At 35.0% G+C, this 19,700-nt stretch overlaps 1 protein-coding gene across 6 annotated transcripts in view; it reads right to left on the reverse strand.

Annotated features, from left to right (window-relative positions):
• SLC4A10 (solute carrier family 4 member 10) overlaps positions 1-19,700 on the reverse strand; it is a 301,442-nt gene that overhangs the window by 116,635 nt on the left and 165,107 nt on the right. For all 6 annotated transcript variants that reach the window (XM_032409423.1, XM_032409442.1, XM_032409411.1 and 3 more), the window contains exon 5: positions 19,414-19,574. In XM_032409423.1, coding sequence (XP_032265314.1) covers positions 19,414-19,574 — 161 coding nt within the window. The remainder of the gene's footprint in view (positions 1-19,413; positions 19,575-19,700) is intronic.

Below are 19,700 nucleotides of genomic sequence, written 5' to 3' on the forward strand. Positions count from 1 at the left end.
TGGAATATTAGCAACAAAAAAGGAGAGCTTGACATCTGTGATAACATGGATGGACCTAGAGGATATTATGCTAAGTGAAATAAGTCAGACAAAGCTGGATACCATATGATTTCACTTACATGTGAAATCTAAAAACCAAAAGAAATGAACAAACAGACTTTTTAAAATATTTTCTTTTTTTAATTTTATTTTATTATGTTATATTAATCACCATACATTACATCATTAGTTTTTGATGTAGTGTTCCATGATTTATTCTTTGTGTATAACACCCAGTGCTCCATTTGGTACGTGTCTTAATACCCACTACCAGGCTAACCCATCCCCCCACCCCCCTCCCTCTAGAACCCTCAGTTTGTTTCTCAGAGTCCATAGTCTCTCATGGTTCGTCTCCCCCTCTGATATCCCCCCCTTCATTTTTCCCTTCCTGCTATCTTATTTCTTTTTTTTTAACATATAACGTATTATTTGTTTCAGAGGTACAGGTCTGTGATTCAACAGTCTTACACAATTCACAGCGCTCACCATAGCACATACCCTCCCCAATGTCTATCACCCAGCCACCCCATCCCTCCCACCCCCCACCACTCCAGCAACCCTCAGTTTGTTTCCTGAGATTAAGAATTCCTCATATCAGTGAGATCATATACATGTCTCTCTCTGATTGACTTATTTCACTCAGCATAATACCCTCCAGTTCCATCCATGTCGTTGCAAATGGCAAGATTTCATTCCTTTTGGTGGCTGCATAATATTCCATTGTATATATATACCACATCTTCTTATCCATTCATCTGTCGATGGACATCTTGGCTCTTTCCATAATTTGGCTATTGTGGACATTGCTGCTATAAACATCGGGGTGCACGTACCCCTTCGGATCCCTACATTTGTATCTTTGGGGTAAATATCCAGTAGTGCAATTGCTGGGTCATATGGTAGCTCTATTTTCAACTTTTTGAGGAACCTCCATACTGTTTTCCAGAGTGGCTGCACTAGCTTGCATTCCTACCAACAGTGTAGGAGGGTTCCCCTTTCTCCGCATCCCCGCCAACATCTGTCATTTATTTTAGCCATTTTGACTGGTGTGAGGTGGTATCTCATTGAGGTTTTGATTTGGATTTCCCTGATGCCGAGCGATGTGGAGCACTTTTTCATGTGTCTGTTGGCCATTTGGATGTCTTCTTTGGAAAAATGTCTGTTCATGTCTTCTGCCCATTTCTTGATTGTTCTTTGGGTGTTGAGTTTGATAAGTTCCTTATAGATTTTGGATACTAGCCCTTTATCTGATATGTCATTTGCAAACATCTTCTCCTATTCTGTCAGTTGTCTTTTGGTTTTGTTGACTGTTTCTTTTGCTATGCAAAAGCTTTTCATCCTGATGAAATCCCAATAGTTCATTTTTGCCCTTGCTTCCCTTGCCTTTGGCAATGTTTCCAGGAAGAAGTTGCTGCAGCTGAGGTCGAAGAGGTTGCTGCCTGTGTTCTCCTTTAGGATTTTGATGGACTCCTTTCTCGCATTTAGGTCTTTCAACCATTTCGAGTCTATTTTTGTGTGTGGTGTAAGGAAATGGTCCAGTTTCATTCTTCTGCATGTGGCTGTCAAATTTTCCGAACACCATTCGTTGAAGAGACTGTCTTTTTTCCATTGGACGTTCCTTCCTGCTTCACTGAAGATTAGTTGACCATAGAGTTCAGGGTCGATTTCTGGGCTCTCTGTTCTGTTCCATTGATCTATGTGTCTGTTTTTGTGCCAGTACCATACTGTCTTGATGATGACAGCTTTGTAATAGAGCTTGAAGTCCGGAATTATGATGCCACCAGCTTTGCTTTTCTTTTTCAACATTCCTCTGGCTATTCGCGGTCTTTTCTGGTTCCATACAACTTTTAGGATTATTTGTTCCATTTCTTTGAAAAAAGTTGATGGTATTTTGATAGGGATTGCTTTAAATGTGTAGATTGCTCTAGGTAACATTGACATCTTCACGATATTTGTTCTTCCAATCCATGAGCATGGAATGTTTTTCCATTTCTTTGTGTCTTCCTCAATTTCTTCCATGAGTATTTTATAGTTTTCTGAGTACAGATTCTTTGCCTCTTTGGTTAGATTTATTCCTAGGTATCTTATGGTTTTGGATGCAATTGTAAATGGGATTGACTCTAATTTCTCTTTCTTCTGTCTTGTTGTTGGTGTATAGGAATGCCACTGATTTCTGTGCATTGATTTTCTATCCTGCCACTTTACTGAATTCCTGTATGAGTTCTAGCAGTTTTGGGGTGGAGTCTTTTGGGTTTTCCACATAAAGTATCATATCATCTGCAAACAGTGAGAGTTTGATTTCTTCTTTGCCGATTTGGATGCATTTTGTTTCTTTTTGTTGTCTGCTGGGGCTAGGACTTCTAGTACTATGTTGACTAGTAGTGGTGATAGTGGACATCCCTGCCGTTTTCCTGACCTTAGGGGGAAAGCTCTCAGTTTTTCCCCATTAAGAATGATATTCGCTGTGGGTTTTTCATAGATGGCTTTGATGATATTGAGGTATGTACTCTCTATCCCTATACTCTGAAGAGTTTTGATAAAGAAAGGATGCTGTACTTTGTCAAATGCTTTTTCTGCATCTATTGAGAGGATCATATGGTTCTTGTTCTTTCTTTTATTAATGTATTGTATCACATTGATTGATTTGCAGATGTTGAACCAACCTTGCAGCCCAGGGATAAATCCCACTTGGTCGTGATGAATAATCCTTTCAATGTACTGTTGGATCCTACTGGCTAGTATTTTGATGAGAATTTTTGCATCCATGTTCATCAAGGATATTGGTCTGTAATTCTCCTTTTTGATGGGGTCTTTGTCTGGTTTTGGGATCAAGGTAATGGTGGCCTCATAAAACGAGTTTGGAAGTTTTCTTTCCATTTCTATTTTTTGGAACAGTTTCAGAAGAATAGGTATTAATTCTTCTTGAAATGTTTGGTAGAATTCCCCTGGGAAACCATCTGGCCCTGGGCTCTTGTTTCTTGGGAGATTTTTGATGACTGCTTCAATTTCCTTAGTGGTTATAGGTCTGTTCAGGTTTTCTATTTCTTCCTGGTTCAGTTTTGGTAGTTTTTACATCTCTAGGAATGCATCCATTTCTTCCAGATTATCTAATTTGCTGGCATATAGTTGCTCATAATATGTTCTTAGAATTGTTTGTATTTCTTTGGTGTTGGTTGTGAACTCTCCTCTTTCATTCATGATTTTATTTATTTGGGTCATTTCTCTTTTCTTTTTGATAAGTCTGGCCAGGGGTTTATCAATCTTGTTAATTCTTTCAAAAACCAGCTCCTAGTTTCGTTGATCTGTTCTACTGTTATTTTGGTTTCTATTTCATTGATTTCTATTCTGATCTTTATTACTTCTCTTCTTCTGCTGGGTTTAGGCTTTATTTGCTGTTCTTTCCCCATCTCCTTTAGGTATAGGGTTAGGTTGTGTATTTGAGACCTTTCTTGAGAAAGGTTTCTTGAGAAAGTCTTGTATTGCTATATACTTTCCTCTTAGGACTGCCTTTGCTGCATCCTAAAGATTTTGAACAGTTGTGTTTTCATCTTCATTTGTTTCCATGAATTTTTTTAATTCTTCTTTAATTTCCTGGTTGACCCATTCATTCTTTAGTAGGATGCTCTTTAGCCTCCATGTATTTGAGTTCTTTCCAACTTTCCATTTCAAAGTTTCAAAGCATTGTGGTCTGAAAATATGCAGGGAATGATCCCAACCTTTTGAAATTGGTTGAGACCTGATTTGTGACCTAGGATGTGATCTATTCTGGAAAATGTTCCATGGGCACTAGAGAAGAATGTATATTATGTTGCTTTGGGATGGAATGTTCTGAATATATCTGTGAAGTCCATTTGGTCCAGTGTGTCATTTAAAGTCTTTATTTCCTTGTTGATCTTTTGCTTAGATGATCTGTCATTTCAGTGAAGGGGGTGTTAAAGTCCCCTACTATTATTGTATTGTTGTCGATGTGTTTCTTTGCTTTTGTTATTAATTGGCTTATATAATTGGCTGCTTCCATGTTAGGGGCACAGGTATTTACAATTGTTAGATCTTCTTATTGGATAGACCCTTTAAGTATGATATAGTGTCCTTCCTCATCTCTTATTACAGTCTTTGGTTTAAAATCTAATTTGTCTGATATAAGGATTGCCACCCCAGCTTTCTTTTGGTGTTCATTAGCATGGTAAATGGTTTTCCACACCCTCACTTTCAATCTGGAGGTGTCTCTGGGTCTAAAATGAGTCTCTTGCAGACAGCATATCGATGGGTCTTATTTTTTTATCCAATCTGATAGCCTGTGTCTTTTGATTGGGGCATTTAGCCCATTTACATTCAGGGTAATTATTGAAAGATATGAATTTAGTGCCATTGTATTGCTTGTAAAGTGACTGTTACTGTATTTTGTCTGTGTTCCTTTCTGGTCTATGTTACTTTTAGGCTCTCTCTTTGCTTAGAGGACCCCTTTCAATATTTCTTGTAGGACTGGTTTCGTGTTTGCAAATTCCTTTAGTTTTTGTTTGTCCTGGAAGCTTTTTATCTCTCCTTCTACTTTCAATGACAGCCTAGCTGGATATAGTATTCTTAGCTGCATGTTTTTCTCATTTAGTGCTCTGAAGATATCATGCCAGTCCTTTCTGGCCTGCCAGGTCTCTGTGGATAGGTCTGCTGCCAATCTAATGTTTCTACCATTGTAGATTACAGATCTCTTCTCCCGAGCTGCTTTCAGGATTTTCTCTTTGTCTCTGAGACTTGTAAGTTTTACTATTAGATGTCGGGGTGTTGACCTATTTTTATTGATTTTGAGAGGGGTTCTCTGTGCCTCCTGGATTTTGATGCCTGTTTCCTTCCCCAAATTAAGGAAGTTCTCTGCTATAATTTGCTCTAATATACCTTCTGCCCCTCTCTTTCTTTCTTCTTCTTCTGGGATCCCAATTATTCTAATATTGTTTTGTCTTATGTTATCACTTATCTCTCGAATTCTGCTCTTGTGATCCAGTAGTTGTTTATCTCTCTTTTTCTCAGCTTCTTTATTTTCCATCATTTGGTCTTCTATATCACTAATTCTTTCTTCTGCCTCATTTATCCTAGCAGTTAGAGCCTCCATTTTTTATTGCACTTCATTAATAGCCTTTTTGATTTCGACTTGGCTAGATTTTAGTTCTTTTATTTCTCCAGAAAGGGTTTCTCTAATATCTTCCATGCTTTTTTCAAGCCCAGTTAGTATCTTTAAAATTGTCATTCTGAACTCTAGTTCTGACATCTTACTAATGTCCATATTGATTAGGTCCCTGGCAGTCGGTACTGCCTCTTGTTCTTTTTTTTGAGGTGATGTTTTCCGTCTTATCATTTTGTCCAGAGGAGAATAGATGAATGAGAGAACAAAATGCTAACAGTGTAACAACGACCCCAGAAAAATATACACTAAATAAATCAGAAGAGACCTGAAACCAGGGGAAAAGAAAGGGAAAGAAAGAAAAAAGAAAAACAAAAGAAAAGAAAAAGATAAAAAAACAAAAAACAAAAAACAGAATATGATCAAATATGATCAAGCTGGTGCAGAGATCAATGCCACACACTAGATTTTGGGCGTATTTTGGTCTGTTAGAAGAAAGTGCCTCCCAAAACTTTAAGGAAAGAAAAACTTATATATGTACAAAAATAAGGGTAAATACAATGAAGGGATGGAATATGACTGTAAGGATGAAAATTATAAAAGATTTTATAAAAGGAATTGATAAGATAAGAAGTTGGTTGAAAAAAGAAAGAAGAGGAATTAAAAAAAGCAGGGGGAGAGAATGTGATCAGGCAGGAGACTAGAACAAAGCCATACACTAGAGATTTAGGGTATATGTTGGTCTGTTAGAAGAAACTGCATCCCAAAATTTTAAAGAGAGAACAACTTATATATATATATATATATATATATATATATATATACCAAAAATAAGGTTAAGTACTATGAAGGGATAGAATAGGACTCTTCCAGAAAGTGGTTGCTTTTCTGTTCAGAGTTGCTGCTATTCTTTTCTTCGATCTCCTGTTGAGTTCATAGGTGTTCAGAACGGTTTTGATCCCTATCTAGCTGAATTCCTAGGATCAGACGAAATTTAGGTCTCCTACTCCTCCGCAATCTTGCTCCTCCTCCCAAACAAATAGACTCTTAAATATAGAGTACAAACTGCTGGTTGCCAGCTGGGAGGTAGGTAGAGAGATGAATGAAATAGATAAAGGAAATTAAGAGGTACAAACTTCTATTTAAAAAGTAAATAAGTCATGAAGATGAAAGGTACAATGTAGGGAATATAATCATTAAATTGTAATAACATTGTATGGGAACAGATAATGACTACACTTATTGGGGTGAGCATTGAGTAATGTATAGAATTGCTGAATCAATAAGTTGTACACATGAAAGTAATACAACATTATATGCCAATTATACTTCAATAATTTTTTATACTTCAATAATAATTTTAAGTTTTTTTAATTTAAAAAACATAGTCAATTCTGTTTTTAAAGAAATAATCAAAGTTGCAAAAGAATTTATACTGTATGATTCCATTTATGGCATATACACACATACAGAGAAAGAACACTGTAATGATACACACCAAATTGTGTAAGAATGGGCAGGAGTAGGAGTAAAGAGAAACTAAAGTTTTGCCTTAGAATTAGATTGAACCATATAAAACTGCCATTTTTGAAAGTCAAAAACAGGTATCTGCAGTTTCATAACATTTTAATTTTTTGTATGAGTAGTTTTATGTAATAAAAAATATTAAAGAACACTAACCAATCCAAAAGTATCTCCTTTTTCAAAACAAGGGGATTTGGAAGAGAGAAATACATGAAACAGAGGATTTTTAGGGCAGTGAAAATACTCTTCATGATATCATAATATTGGATACATGTCATCATACTTTTGTCCAAACCCATATAGAATGTATAACACTCAGAATGAATCCTAATATTAACCATGGACTTTATGTGATAGTGATGTGTCAATGTAGGTTCATCAGTTGTAACCAACATAATATTCTGGAGGGGGATGTTGATAATGAGGGAGGCTATGCATGTGTGAGGTCAGGGGTTTAGAGGAAATCTCTGTATCTTCCCCTCAACTTTTCTGTGAGCCTGAAGCTGCTCTAAAAACTAAATTCATAATTTAAAAACAACTTCAGTATAATTAATCTGCTCTCAGATGATCAAATATTAACTCTAATTTTTTGAGGCACTAACTCCTTATATAAAGCAGGCATATCACAGTGAATTAATTGCCTTCCACAGTCCTACTGAGTGCAACAAAAAATTGAATATTAGCAGAATTCTCCCGTACAAACAATGTTTACTTCAGCATAAAAGGGAAGGACTAGGGAAACAGACTTGGGTCACTGTATCACATTCTAGCTGTGTGATCTTGTAAAGTTGGATAACCTGAGGGTTCTTATTTATAAAATGGAGATAATATCTATCTCATATGTTGTAGTCCTAAGGACATAAATCACCTAATGGACTGATTAGAATATTGAGACCCTCAGTAAATAGTTCCCAGTATAAGATTTCTTTTGCAATTTCCATTAAGTAGGTTATGGGTCCCTGGTTTGGAGTTTGTGGTGGCTTTAATGCACTCATATTTATTTTATAACAGTATATCAAGTGGAGACAAAGTAGGGGTTATAAATAACAAAAAACTCAGAGGAGGTAGTTCAAGACGGTGGTGCAGGAAGATATGAATTCACCTCCTCCCATGGACAAAAAAAATATACAGCTACATATGGGAAAAATAGCCCCTAAAAGAACCTGAGAACTAGCTGAACACCTGCTCCACAACAAAAGATAAAAGGACCACATCAAGACTGGTAGGAGAGGCAGAGACATGCTCTCACCAAAAACCCCACCCCCAGAGGGGCAACCCACAATCAGGAGGGAGCTCAAAAAATATGTTTGTGTGTGTATACACACACACACACACACACATTTCATTATAGATATAAAAAAATCTAGATATAGATCACTTCTCACTAAGGGAAAGAAGTTTGTACCCCACACAAGGCACCCCTACCCTCAGGTCCTGCACCAGAGAAAGAAGCTCCAAATGCCCAGCTTTGAAAACCAATGGGGATTATGTTCAGGGGAAACACAGGGCATAGAGAATTAAGATTCTGCTCTTAAAGGGCTTATGTGCAGAACAACACTCCTTGGGACCCAGCATAAAAAGCAGCATTTTTAAAAGAGCCTAGATTATAGGTGAAGGAGATTTACTTGCTAAACTTAAAGCTATCAGAGAGGCAGAAGTCTGTTGGGACTCTCTTCCGGGATGGTATGCTGACAGATTCCACTGTTATTGGCTCCCTCTACCTTACTGACACCAACACTGGTAGGTGCCATTTTTGTACCCTCACTCTAATGACCTAACAGCAGAAGTAAGCAGCCCTGGCCCCCCCACATCCCCCAGCTGCTCATCCAGCACCACCAGAGCCAAGGGGCACACCCAGCCTACACAAGGGATACTCCTTGAGCGGCAGGCTCAGGTGGCCAGGGGGACTGAATTTCTGAACCACAATGTTCTAAAACAATCCAAGAGACAACTCAAGAGTCAACCAAGAATTAAGGTAAGGTTAAATGACGAGGTTCAACTTCTACACAGAACTGCTCCTTCAAGACAGCTAGAGATAACTGTTTCACATAACTCCAGAAACAAACACAGAAAATCAAGCAAAATGAGGACAAAGAGGAACACATGTTCCATAAAGTAACAAGATAAAACTCTAGAAAAAAACCTTAATGAAACAGAGAGAAGTAATTTACTAAATAAAGAGTTCCAATTAATGGCCATAAAGATATTCACCAAAATCAGGAGAACAATGAGTGAACACACCTAAAACTTCAACAAAGAGATAGAAAATATAAGAAAGTACTAAATAGAACTCACAGAGCTGAAAAATATAATAACTGAACTGAAAAATATACTAGAGGGAATCAGAAGCAGACTAGATGACACCAAAAAACAGATCAGTGACCTAGAAGACAGGATAGTGGGAACCATTGAAACAAAACAGCAAAAAGAAAAAAAGTAAATTTTAAAATATAATGATAGCTTAAGTGACCTGTGAGACAACAGCAAGCATACTAACATTCATATTATAGGGGTCCCAGAAGAGAAGAGAGAAAAAAAAGGGACCAAAAAAAAAAAAAAAACTTATTTGAAAAGACAATGGCTGAAAAGTTCCCCAAGCTGGGAGAGGAAACAAACATCTAACTCCAGGAACAGAAAAAGTCCAAAATAAGACTAATCCAAAAGGATCCACACCAAAATGCATTTTAATTAAAACACCAAAAGCTAAAGATAAAAAGAGAATCCTAAAACAGCAAGAGAAAAACAACTAGGTACATTCAAGGGGAAACCCCATAAGACTATCTGCTGATTTTTCAGCAGAAACTTTGCAGGCCAGAAGATCCTGGCATGATATATTCAAAATGCAGAAAGGAGAAAACTTCAACCAAGAATGCTCTACCTGTCAATGTTATAATTCAGAATTGGGAAAAAAAAAAAAAAAGAATTTCTCAGACAAGCAAAAGCTAAGGGAGTTTATCATCACCACTAAACTGACCTTAGAAGCATTGTTAAAGGGACTTCTTTAAGCTAAAGCATAAAGGCCATAACCAGAAATAATATATAAAATAAAATCTCACTAATAAAGATAAATATACATAAAGGTAGTGGATAAACTACTCATAAAGCTAGTATGAAGATTAAAAAACAAAAGTAGTAAAATCAACCATTATCTACAATAGGTTAGGAATACACAAAATGTAAAATATGATCTCAAAATGATAAAACAGGTTGGGAGGAGCATAAATAGAGTACTTTTAGAAGGTGGCCAAACTCAAGTGACTATCAACTTAAAATAGACTGCCATATAGGTGTTATTATATATGAATCTTACCATGATCATAAACCAAAAACCTATACTATACTAGATACACAAAAAATAATGAGAAAGGAATATAAACACTAAAGAAAGTCATCAAATCACAAGGAAAAAAAAAAAACAAGAGAAGGGAAAAGAAACAGAGAATAATTACAAAATAGGGCAGGCTGGGAATGGATAAGAAGGCACACCAATGACTTTAAAAGATATTGGTATTTATTCCAGGAATGAAAGAATGGTTGAACATCTGCAAATCAATCAAAGTGATATATATAAGCAAAATGAAAGATAAAAATCATATGATCATCTCAATAGATGCAGAAAAAGTATTTGACAAAATACAACACCGATTTATGACAAAAACACTCAACAAAGTAGGTATAAGGAAATGTACTTTGACATAATAAAGACCATACATGACAATCCCACAGCCAACATCATACTCAATGGTGAAAAGCTGAAAGCTTTTCCTCCAAGGTCAGGAACAGGACAGGGAGGCTCATTCTCATCACTCTTAGTCAACCTAGTGTTGGAAGTTCTAGCCATAGCAATTAGGCAAGAAAAAGAAATAAAAGGCATTCAAATTGGTAAGAAGTAAAACTGTCACTATTTGTGAATGGCATGAAACTATATGTAGAAAACCCTAAAGATGCCACCAAAAACTATTATAACTAATAAATGAATTCAATAAAGTAGCAGGATACAGAAATCTGTTGCATTTCTATAAACTATCAGAAAAAGCAATTTTTAAAAAATCCCATTCACAATTGCATCCAAAGAATAAAATACCTAGGAATAAATCTAACTGAGGAGGTACAGACTTATACTCTGAAAACTAAACAACATTAATGAAAAAAAAAAAAGAAGAAGACACAAATAAATGGGAAGTTATACCATGCTCATGAATTGAAAGAATTAATATTGTTAAATTTTCCATTCTACCCAAAGCAAACTACAGATTCAATGTAATCCCTATCAAAATCAAATGGCCTCACAGAACTAAAACAAGTAATTTTAAAATTTGTATGGAACCACAAAAGACCCCAAAAGCCAAAGCAATCTTGAGAAAGAAGAATAAAGCTGAAGGTATCATCATCCCTGATTTCAAATGGTACTACAAAGCTATAGTATTCAAAACAGCATGATACTGGCACAAAAACAGACACACAGATCAATGTAGCAGAATAGAGCCAAGAAATAAACCCATGCATAGATGGTCAATTAATCTACAACAAATGAGACAAAAACATACAATAGGGAAAAATAATCTCTTCAATAAATTGTGTTGAGAAAACTACATGCAGAAGAATGAAACTGGATCACTATCTTACACCATACACAAAAATTAGCTCAAAAGACTTGACTGTAAGACCTAAAACCTTAAAACTTCTAGAAGAAAACTTAGGCAACTTAGGCAGTAATTTCTTTGACATTAGATGTAGCAACATTTTTCTAGATTATGTCTCCTCAGTCAAGGGCAACAAAAGTAAAAATAAACAAATGGGACTACATCAAACTGAAAAGCTTTTGCACAGCAAAGGAAACTATCAACAAAACAAAAAGACAACCTACTGAATGAGAGAAAATATTTGCAAACCAAATATCTGACACAGGGCTAATATCCAAAATATATAAGGAACTCCTACAACTCAATAGCAAAAGGCAAAAAATTCAATTAAAAAATGCAAAAAAGACCTGAATAGACATTTTCCCAAACACATATGGATGGCTAACAGGCAAATGAAAAGATGCTCATCACTAATCATCAGGAAATACAAAACAGAACCACACTGAGATATCACCTCAAATCTGTTAGAATGACTAATATCAAAAAGACAAGTAATAACAAGTGTTGGTAAGGATGTGAAAAAAAGGGAACCCTTGTGCACTGTTGGTAGGAATGCAAATTGGTGCAGCCACTATGGAAAACAGTATTTGTCAAAATATTTTAAAAAAAACTACCATTTGATTCAGCAATTCCTCTTCTGGGTATATATCTAAAGAAAATGAAAACAGTAACTCAGAAAGGTATATTCAGTCCTATGTTTATTGCAGCATAATTTACAACAGCCAAGATACAGAAGCAACCGAAGTATCCACTGACAGATGAATGGATGAAGAAGATATGGTATCTATCTATATCTAGAATAATGGAATATTATTTAGTCATAAAAAAGAATAAACTCTTGTTATTTGTGACAAAATGGATGAATCTGGAGGGTATTATGTTAAGTGAAATAAGTCAGACAGAGAAAGACAAATACTATAAGACTTCATTTATATGTGTAATCTAAAAAATAAAACAAATGAACACAAAAAAACAAAACAAAACCAGACTCATAGATACAGAGAACAGACTGATAGTTCCCTAGGAGAAGGCAAGTTGCGGGAGGGCAAAATTGGTGAAAGAGATCAAGAGATATAAACTTCCAGTTATAAAATAAATAAGTCATGGAGATATAATATTTAGCACAAGGAACATAGATAATATTGTATTAACTTTATATACAGAGAGATGGTAACTAGACTTACATGGTGATTATTTCAAAATGTATATAAATGTCAAATTACTATGTTGTACACCTGAAACTAATATGTGTGCCATAATACTTCCATTTAAAAAACCAGAAACCCCAATCAAGCTATAAAACAATGAATTTTATTGTTATGTTGTTTCTGATAACAGAAAATCAAAGTTAGGCTGGATTTAATTCTATTCCTCCGACTCTGTCAGCTTCCCCCTCCACCTCCTAGGTGGGAGTTTAACCTAAGGCTAATTTTCCTTATGGTCATAAAGTAAATGCCAACAGTAGCAAAGAAATACATATCTTTGTTGATATCCATATATTCTTTGACTTTTTGTGACTTTCTCTTAAAAGGAAGTTCTTTTTCTTCTACGGAGGAAAAATCCTCTTAAATCCAACTGATATAGCCCTGCCCATGCTGAGACAATGCCTGGGTAATGAAACAGCACCCCTATGACTGGACGAGGCTGATCAAGAACTATCCTTTGCTCTGGAATCAGTTCTCTAAACCACAGGTAGACAAATTTTTCTGTAATGGGCCAGATAAAAATTTTAGGCTTTGTAAGCCATGCAATCTCTCTAACTACTACTCAACTCTGCCGTTATAGCATGAAAGCAGCCATAAAGAACACGTACACAAATGAGCATGGCTGTGTTTCAATAAAACCTTTTTATGGACACTGAAATTTGAATTTCATATAATTTTCATGTTGCAAATTATTAATCTTCTCTTTATTATTTTCCAATTGTGTAAAATGCAATAACCATTCTTAGCTCATAGGCCTGACAAAATCAGACAGTGGTTGAGCATAATTTGCTAACTTTTGCTCTGTTACTTTGCTGTTTACAATGGAAAGAGGTAGAATGTATGTTTAGGAATCAGCCATCCATAATATTCACTATAATTACCTCTAAAGTCCCTTTCAATTCTGAAAATATATATAGCATAGAATATTCAAATCTATACCTCACTTCTTTGGAGATGAGTAGTTATAATATCCTTGAATTAATTTGAAATAAAAGAAATGATAAATTGCCAACATATGTGACTTTACACTGAAACCTTGCTAAGAGGGAAACATGTATATAAAAAAGGGGTACATGCACCCCGATGTTTATAGCAGCAATGTCCACAATAGCCAAACTATGGAAAGAGCCAAGATGTCCATCGACAGATGAATGGGTAAAGAAGATGTGGTATATATATACAATGGACTATTATGCAGCCATCAACAGGAATGAAATCTTGCCATTTGCAACTATGTGGATGGAACTGGAGGGCATTATGCTGAGCGAAATAAGTCAATCAAGGAAAGACATGTATCATATGATCTCACTGATATGAGGAATTCTTAATCTCAGGAAACAAACTGAGGGTTGCTGGAGTGGTGGGGGGTGGGAAGGATGGGGTGGCTGGGTGATAGACATTGGGGAGGGTGTGTGCTATGGTGAGCACTGTGAATTGTGTAAGACTGTTGAATTGCAGACCTGTACCTCTGAAACAAATAATACATTATATGTTAAAAAAAAAAGAAGAAGATAGTAGGAAGGGAAAAATGAAGGGGGGGAAATCGGAGGGGGAGATGAACCACGAGAGACTATGGACTCTGAGAAACAAATTGAGGTTTCTAGAGGGGAGGGGGGTAGGGGGATGGGTTAGCCTGGTGATGGGTATTAAAGAGGGCACATATTGAATGGAGCACTGGATGTTATATGCAAACAATGAATCATGGAACACTACATCAAAAACTAATGATGTAATGTATGGTGATTAACATAACATAATAAAATAAAATTTTAAAAAATACGTCACATATACTTCATAATGGGAGTTATAAAGTAGGTTATTAAAACACCAGAAAGGTACCACTGTACCACAGCTTCATCTGTAAGCCATAATGTATAGCCCCAGTTCAATATACTAATCAAAATCAAATGAATCATATAAAACCCCATGTACATGGTTATGATTTTTAGTTCTTACCAAAGTACAGTCTTTCCTGGCTTAAGCACTACAAAAACCCGTAAGTCACTAGCTTCACAGTCTTTCAGAATTAAGGTCTTCATTTGAAACAGTTACAAAAGAGAAAGTAAATAGAAAAAAAAAAAATGCTCATCTGCTCATTAGCCACACAGAAATACACAGTAAACTCCTCTGAGGTATAACCGCATCAAATATATCTTAATGAACTAGAAAAGTTAATCATCTTGCTTAAGAATATAACTTATACTGAGGTGAGATTTAAGTACCAAGGGGAGCCTGATTCACTAATCACTTTCATTGTTCTCTATACCACTATAATATATATTAGTATTAACCTTGAAAAGTAGGAAAGGATAATGAACCATAATGGCTTTGGGCCCCAAATCAAGTCCTACAATCTCAGCCAGCTATGATGTCTAAATAACAGAGTCTAGCCTGCCAAAGCAAAATGCCAGGATCTGGGTGATATCAGGAGAAGCAAGAACAAAAAGGATTAATAGGTCACACTCTTCTAGCACTAAGCCAGCTCTAAGAATACTAGTAGCATTTCTGTAAAAAAGCCTCAGAAAATGAAAAATTATTTTTCATTCTAACCAGGCAATTATTTTATCATGATCAACCCATCCTGACCACTGAATGAAAACCTCCAGAGATCATGAGATTTTACAGATTCTATAGAAATCTCTGCCTCTTAGAAGATAATCATATAAATTCTTTGTCCTAAAAAGCCATTGCCTTAACTTTAAAGATGCTGGGGGTGGGGGTTGGGAGTGAGAAATAGGAAGGGTCTAAATTCAGCAGTTTTGTTGACAGCACTAACAGGAATGTATATTGTAAATTGTAAAATTGTAAACTACCCTAAGAATACTGTAAAATTGTAAACTACCCTAAGAATACTTACTTTCCAGAGCAAGGATGTAATTATATGGACATGTTAAACAATAAGTGAGTATTCCCATACTCCCAAATCTGCAGATTGCACTCAGTGGAGCAAACTTTGATTTTTTTCCTTCATTAGAATATTTTAAACAACAAAACCTGTTTAAATGAGTGGAGAGCTATGATTGATAATCTGTCCATGGTCCTAACTTTGGTTTGGTTTTCATTTCTTACTCCAATTGACAGAATTGAGTTAAAGCATATAACTACAGAGAGAATATTTCCATTACTAATCTTTACAGTGTGAATTTCAAAGAGATTGACAGAGACAATAAAATCGCCTGTAATTTATATAAATATAATTAAGAAGCATTTTAAATACAATTAATCTCCATCAGGATAAATCATGGTAAGAAAACATATCTGAAGAATTTCGGATTTGAAAAGGTTAAATAATATTTTGAAGGAAGAAGTTTAAATTTATTCTGAGTTCCCTGAAACATTGGGAAATAGATATTTTTTAAATTAACTTTGTCCAAAAGAAAATCCTACTTTAATTATACCAGACATTCTTGACAGACCTGCCAGATACAAATGGGATTTTCTCCTGCTAAGTCTACAAAAATCTCTTTAAAGAATTATCTAAGACTCTATTAAAAACATATCAGAACAGTGATATAAAAATCCTTGATTATTCTAAAACAATATCTGGGTCATATTTCTCTATTAGAAAATGTCTAGAAAATATTAATGCTGCAGAACTTATGTATTCACAAAGTTTAAGAGTTTAGAGCCCTTAAAGATAAATATTATATCTAGCTTTTAGAAAATTGAAACTAGTGACTAATATGTTAGGAACTGCCTAACATATAGAAAAACATGATCAATAAGAGGTGAAGAAGAGTTCCAGGTCCTATTGTTAATCACTATGGTCACAAGTTATCTTGAAATAGAATAAAACAAAACTTATGACTATAGGTTAATAAAAGAAATTATTCCCATCGCTGCAAGTATCACCTATGATACATCACTTTCGGTTTATCTGTTTATAAAACAGGGAGTATATCCTCCTCCCTATCTCATAAGGTTACCGTGATAATAAAATATAATGAATGTGAAAATACAAAGTTAGAAGTCTTAAAAATGTAAGGTATACTTAATACACAGTAATACAGCTCCATTGTCACAAAGTAAAAATAGCAATAAGTAAACAGCAAGAAAATAATTACAAACTATAGGGAGAAAATGTTTTAATAAGATTTTATTGAGGGCAGAAATAAATACCTTTGTATTAAATAAGTCACATTTCAATTACTCAAAGAGAGGAAATTTCTTCTCATTAATGTGTGAAAAGAAATTTAAGGTAATAATGATCAACAAGTATTTTTAATCATATTTTTTTAATGTGGTATTATCTCTAAACTACTGACATCTTCTGAATGGCATTTTACAGACTGCTCTACGCTGAAAAATGGGACATTCAAGTTGAGCTACTTCGGAGACATAAAGATACAGACTAATTAGACGAGCAGAAAGAATAAAAGCTATTTGGGGTATCAAGACTTCCATTGAACTACTTTCCTTTGTAAGGATAGACTCAGAAAATGTAATTTACTTTCAAGAGCAAGAACTAACACAGCTAACAACCCTCCCATATTCCACAGAACTGAGCTTGGGGAAGGGGGCAGCAGTAGGGAAATGAAACATAAATTTAGACAATAAAACTGAACTAAGGTGATAAGATGAACAGAGTTTCTGTCAAATTCATGGGAGATTTCCTGGTAGAAGTAAATTTCTAAAGAAAGCATTAGAAATTACATGCTTTAAGAAATTAAAAACCTGGTAAAACTATGAAGGGTGTTTTCTGAGGTTAATTTTGCCAGGTTGAAGAATCTGACCGTCTCATTAGATATAGCCAATCCAAAAATCATTTGGATTAATCCGTTTTCACTGACATAAATAAACTCCTTATTTTGGGCAAGACATTTAACCTTCTGAATCTGTTTCTTCATTTATGAAGGATAAACAATCATAATAGTAAGCCCCAATTTTGTTCTGAATATCAAAAAGATAGCAGGGAATTACTAAAAAGAGCTTCCTAAATTGCAAAGTACCAATGAAAATGTCATTTGGTTCCTAATTAAAACATAAAAAATGTTTATGGGCTATCCGCAGGACCCCATAATGTAAAGCTAAGAAATTAAGTTGCGTAGCTATTATCCAGCATTCACAAGAAATTTACTAATTCCTAAGTTAACCAATTTCTCAAAGTCTTGATTTACTGTTATCCATCACTGTATCCTGTGTTTTTCTGAAAAATATACTGTATTTAACTTATATAGTCTTTTTGGCTCTAGTTATGTATTTTATTTTATTTTTTCTAGTTATGTATTTTAAAGGAAAAGCTCTTTATAGGTGTAGTATGAAACTCTAGAAAGAAGGAAAAGAAGGCTTATCTAACCCATTTTTTTCTGTTTTGATTTTGTTTTTGCTTAATATTGTAGGCCAAGATATCTTTCCATACTTACTTTCCTTTCCACACATATTGCAATGTACGCATGCCTATCAGCTCCAATAACCAAATAAATAATTTTTAAAGTAATTAAATTATCATTAAAATGTGGGCAACATCCACTTCAAGCCATTCTCTTTCTTTAGACAGTGGTTGTAGTGTAATATAAGAACACACAGCTTACAGTCAGAGGCCTTTAGATGGAACAAGGGCCCTGAAAGTCTCAGAATTTCTATTTTCTTATTGAAAATGGGAATGACACTTCATGAGACTATTCTGAGGATTAAATTATGTCTATTTTTTGTATAATATTCTTTCATTTATGGAATCAAAAAAACATTCACAGAGTTTTAGAGGGTTTTTTTTTTTTTCCCATCTCTACAATATAATTTAGACATTAAATTTTCCCTTAAGTCCTTCTACTTTACAAATAAATTCTACATGGAACTGCTTTTATTTCTTTTTTCCAAACTAAAAATTTTTTTTTTTTTTTAAAGATTTTATTTATTTATTTGAGACAGAGAGAATGAGAGAGAGAGAGCACATGAGAGGGGGGAGGGGCAGAGGGAGAAGCAGACCCCCTGCCGAGCAGGGAGCCCGATGCGGGACTCGATCCCGGGACTCCAGGATCATGACCTGAGCCGAAGGCAGTCGCTTAACCAACTGAGCCACCCAGGCGCCCCAAACTAAAAATTTTTTAAAAACCACCTGAGTCCTTGCTTTATTTTTATTTTTAAAATCTCCATTAACTATTTTATTTATAGTCTTTCAAAACTCTTTTTGTATTATTTTGTTTTTACTAAAATGTGTTTGTCTTCCAGATCGAAAGATACAGGAGTTCTTTCCTCTATTTCTAGAGTAACAGTAAGATGCTTCCTAAACATAACTGCTTGTGTTATATAGACATAATAGGCTTCTAATACAAATCTTTCATCCCAGGGGCTAGTCATAATATTAAATAACAAATTAATCTCAACTGCATTGCTTGGCATCCTCTGGAATTCATGAGTTTTATTTCGGTTTAAAACAAATGGCCATATCTTTCTGTTCTATTCTACATTAACATTTTCCCTATCTACTGATTTTTTATTTGATTATTTCATGCATTTGAATATTGAAAAAATCTATCTCTAGCTTTATGGGTTCTTTTCCTCAATTTCCTAATGGTGACAGCTTAATTAAGCATGGTAGTGAAAAACAATATATATTATTTTTTATTATGTTATGTTAGTCACCATACAGTACATCCTTAGTTTTTGATGTAGTGTTCCGTGAGAAAAACAATATATATTAAGTGGGAGTCAGGATATCTAGGTTCTTGTTCTAGACTTGCCACTGACAAGGTGGACCACATTTCTCTGAGATTCAACTTCTTTTATCTTAAATAAGGGAGTAGGAGAAAGTTATTTTTAAGGTCTCATATGCTGATCATAGAATTAATTTTCCAAAGGTACACATATAGAGAATTATAAGGAAAAGGGAATAACAGAAATCAGCTATGCCCATATGAGTGAAATAGACTAAGGGAAAAAAAAGATATACCTGCAATTTCTTCTAAAGTGTTGGCATGCATGTCCAGCAACACAGTTCCATTCAGAATACAACTTCTCAGCTCAAACAAGCTGTGCAAGGAAAGAGTAGCCACATAGGGTTTGCTCCACCTTTCTCCTCCATCTTCCACATCTTCTTCAAACTTCAACCACCTACACAAATAAACATTATCAGCACATTGGATAGTATATTGTAGATGAATGATCCTTTGTCCCAAGAATAAAAAGTAGAAACAGAAAGATATTCACATTGCTTCTTGGTTTTGTGGGTTTGGAAGT

Source organism: Phoca vitulina, unplaced genomic scaffold, assembly GCF_004348235.1.
Source record: "Phoca vitulina isolate PV1807 unplaced genomic scaffold, GSC_HSeal_1.0 scaffold1, whole genome shotgun sequence".
Lineage (NCBI taxonomy): Eukaryota > Metazoa > Chordata > Mammalia > Carnivora > Phocidae > Phoca > Phoca vitulina.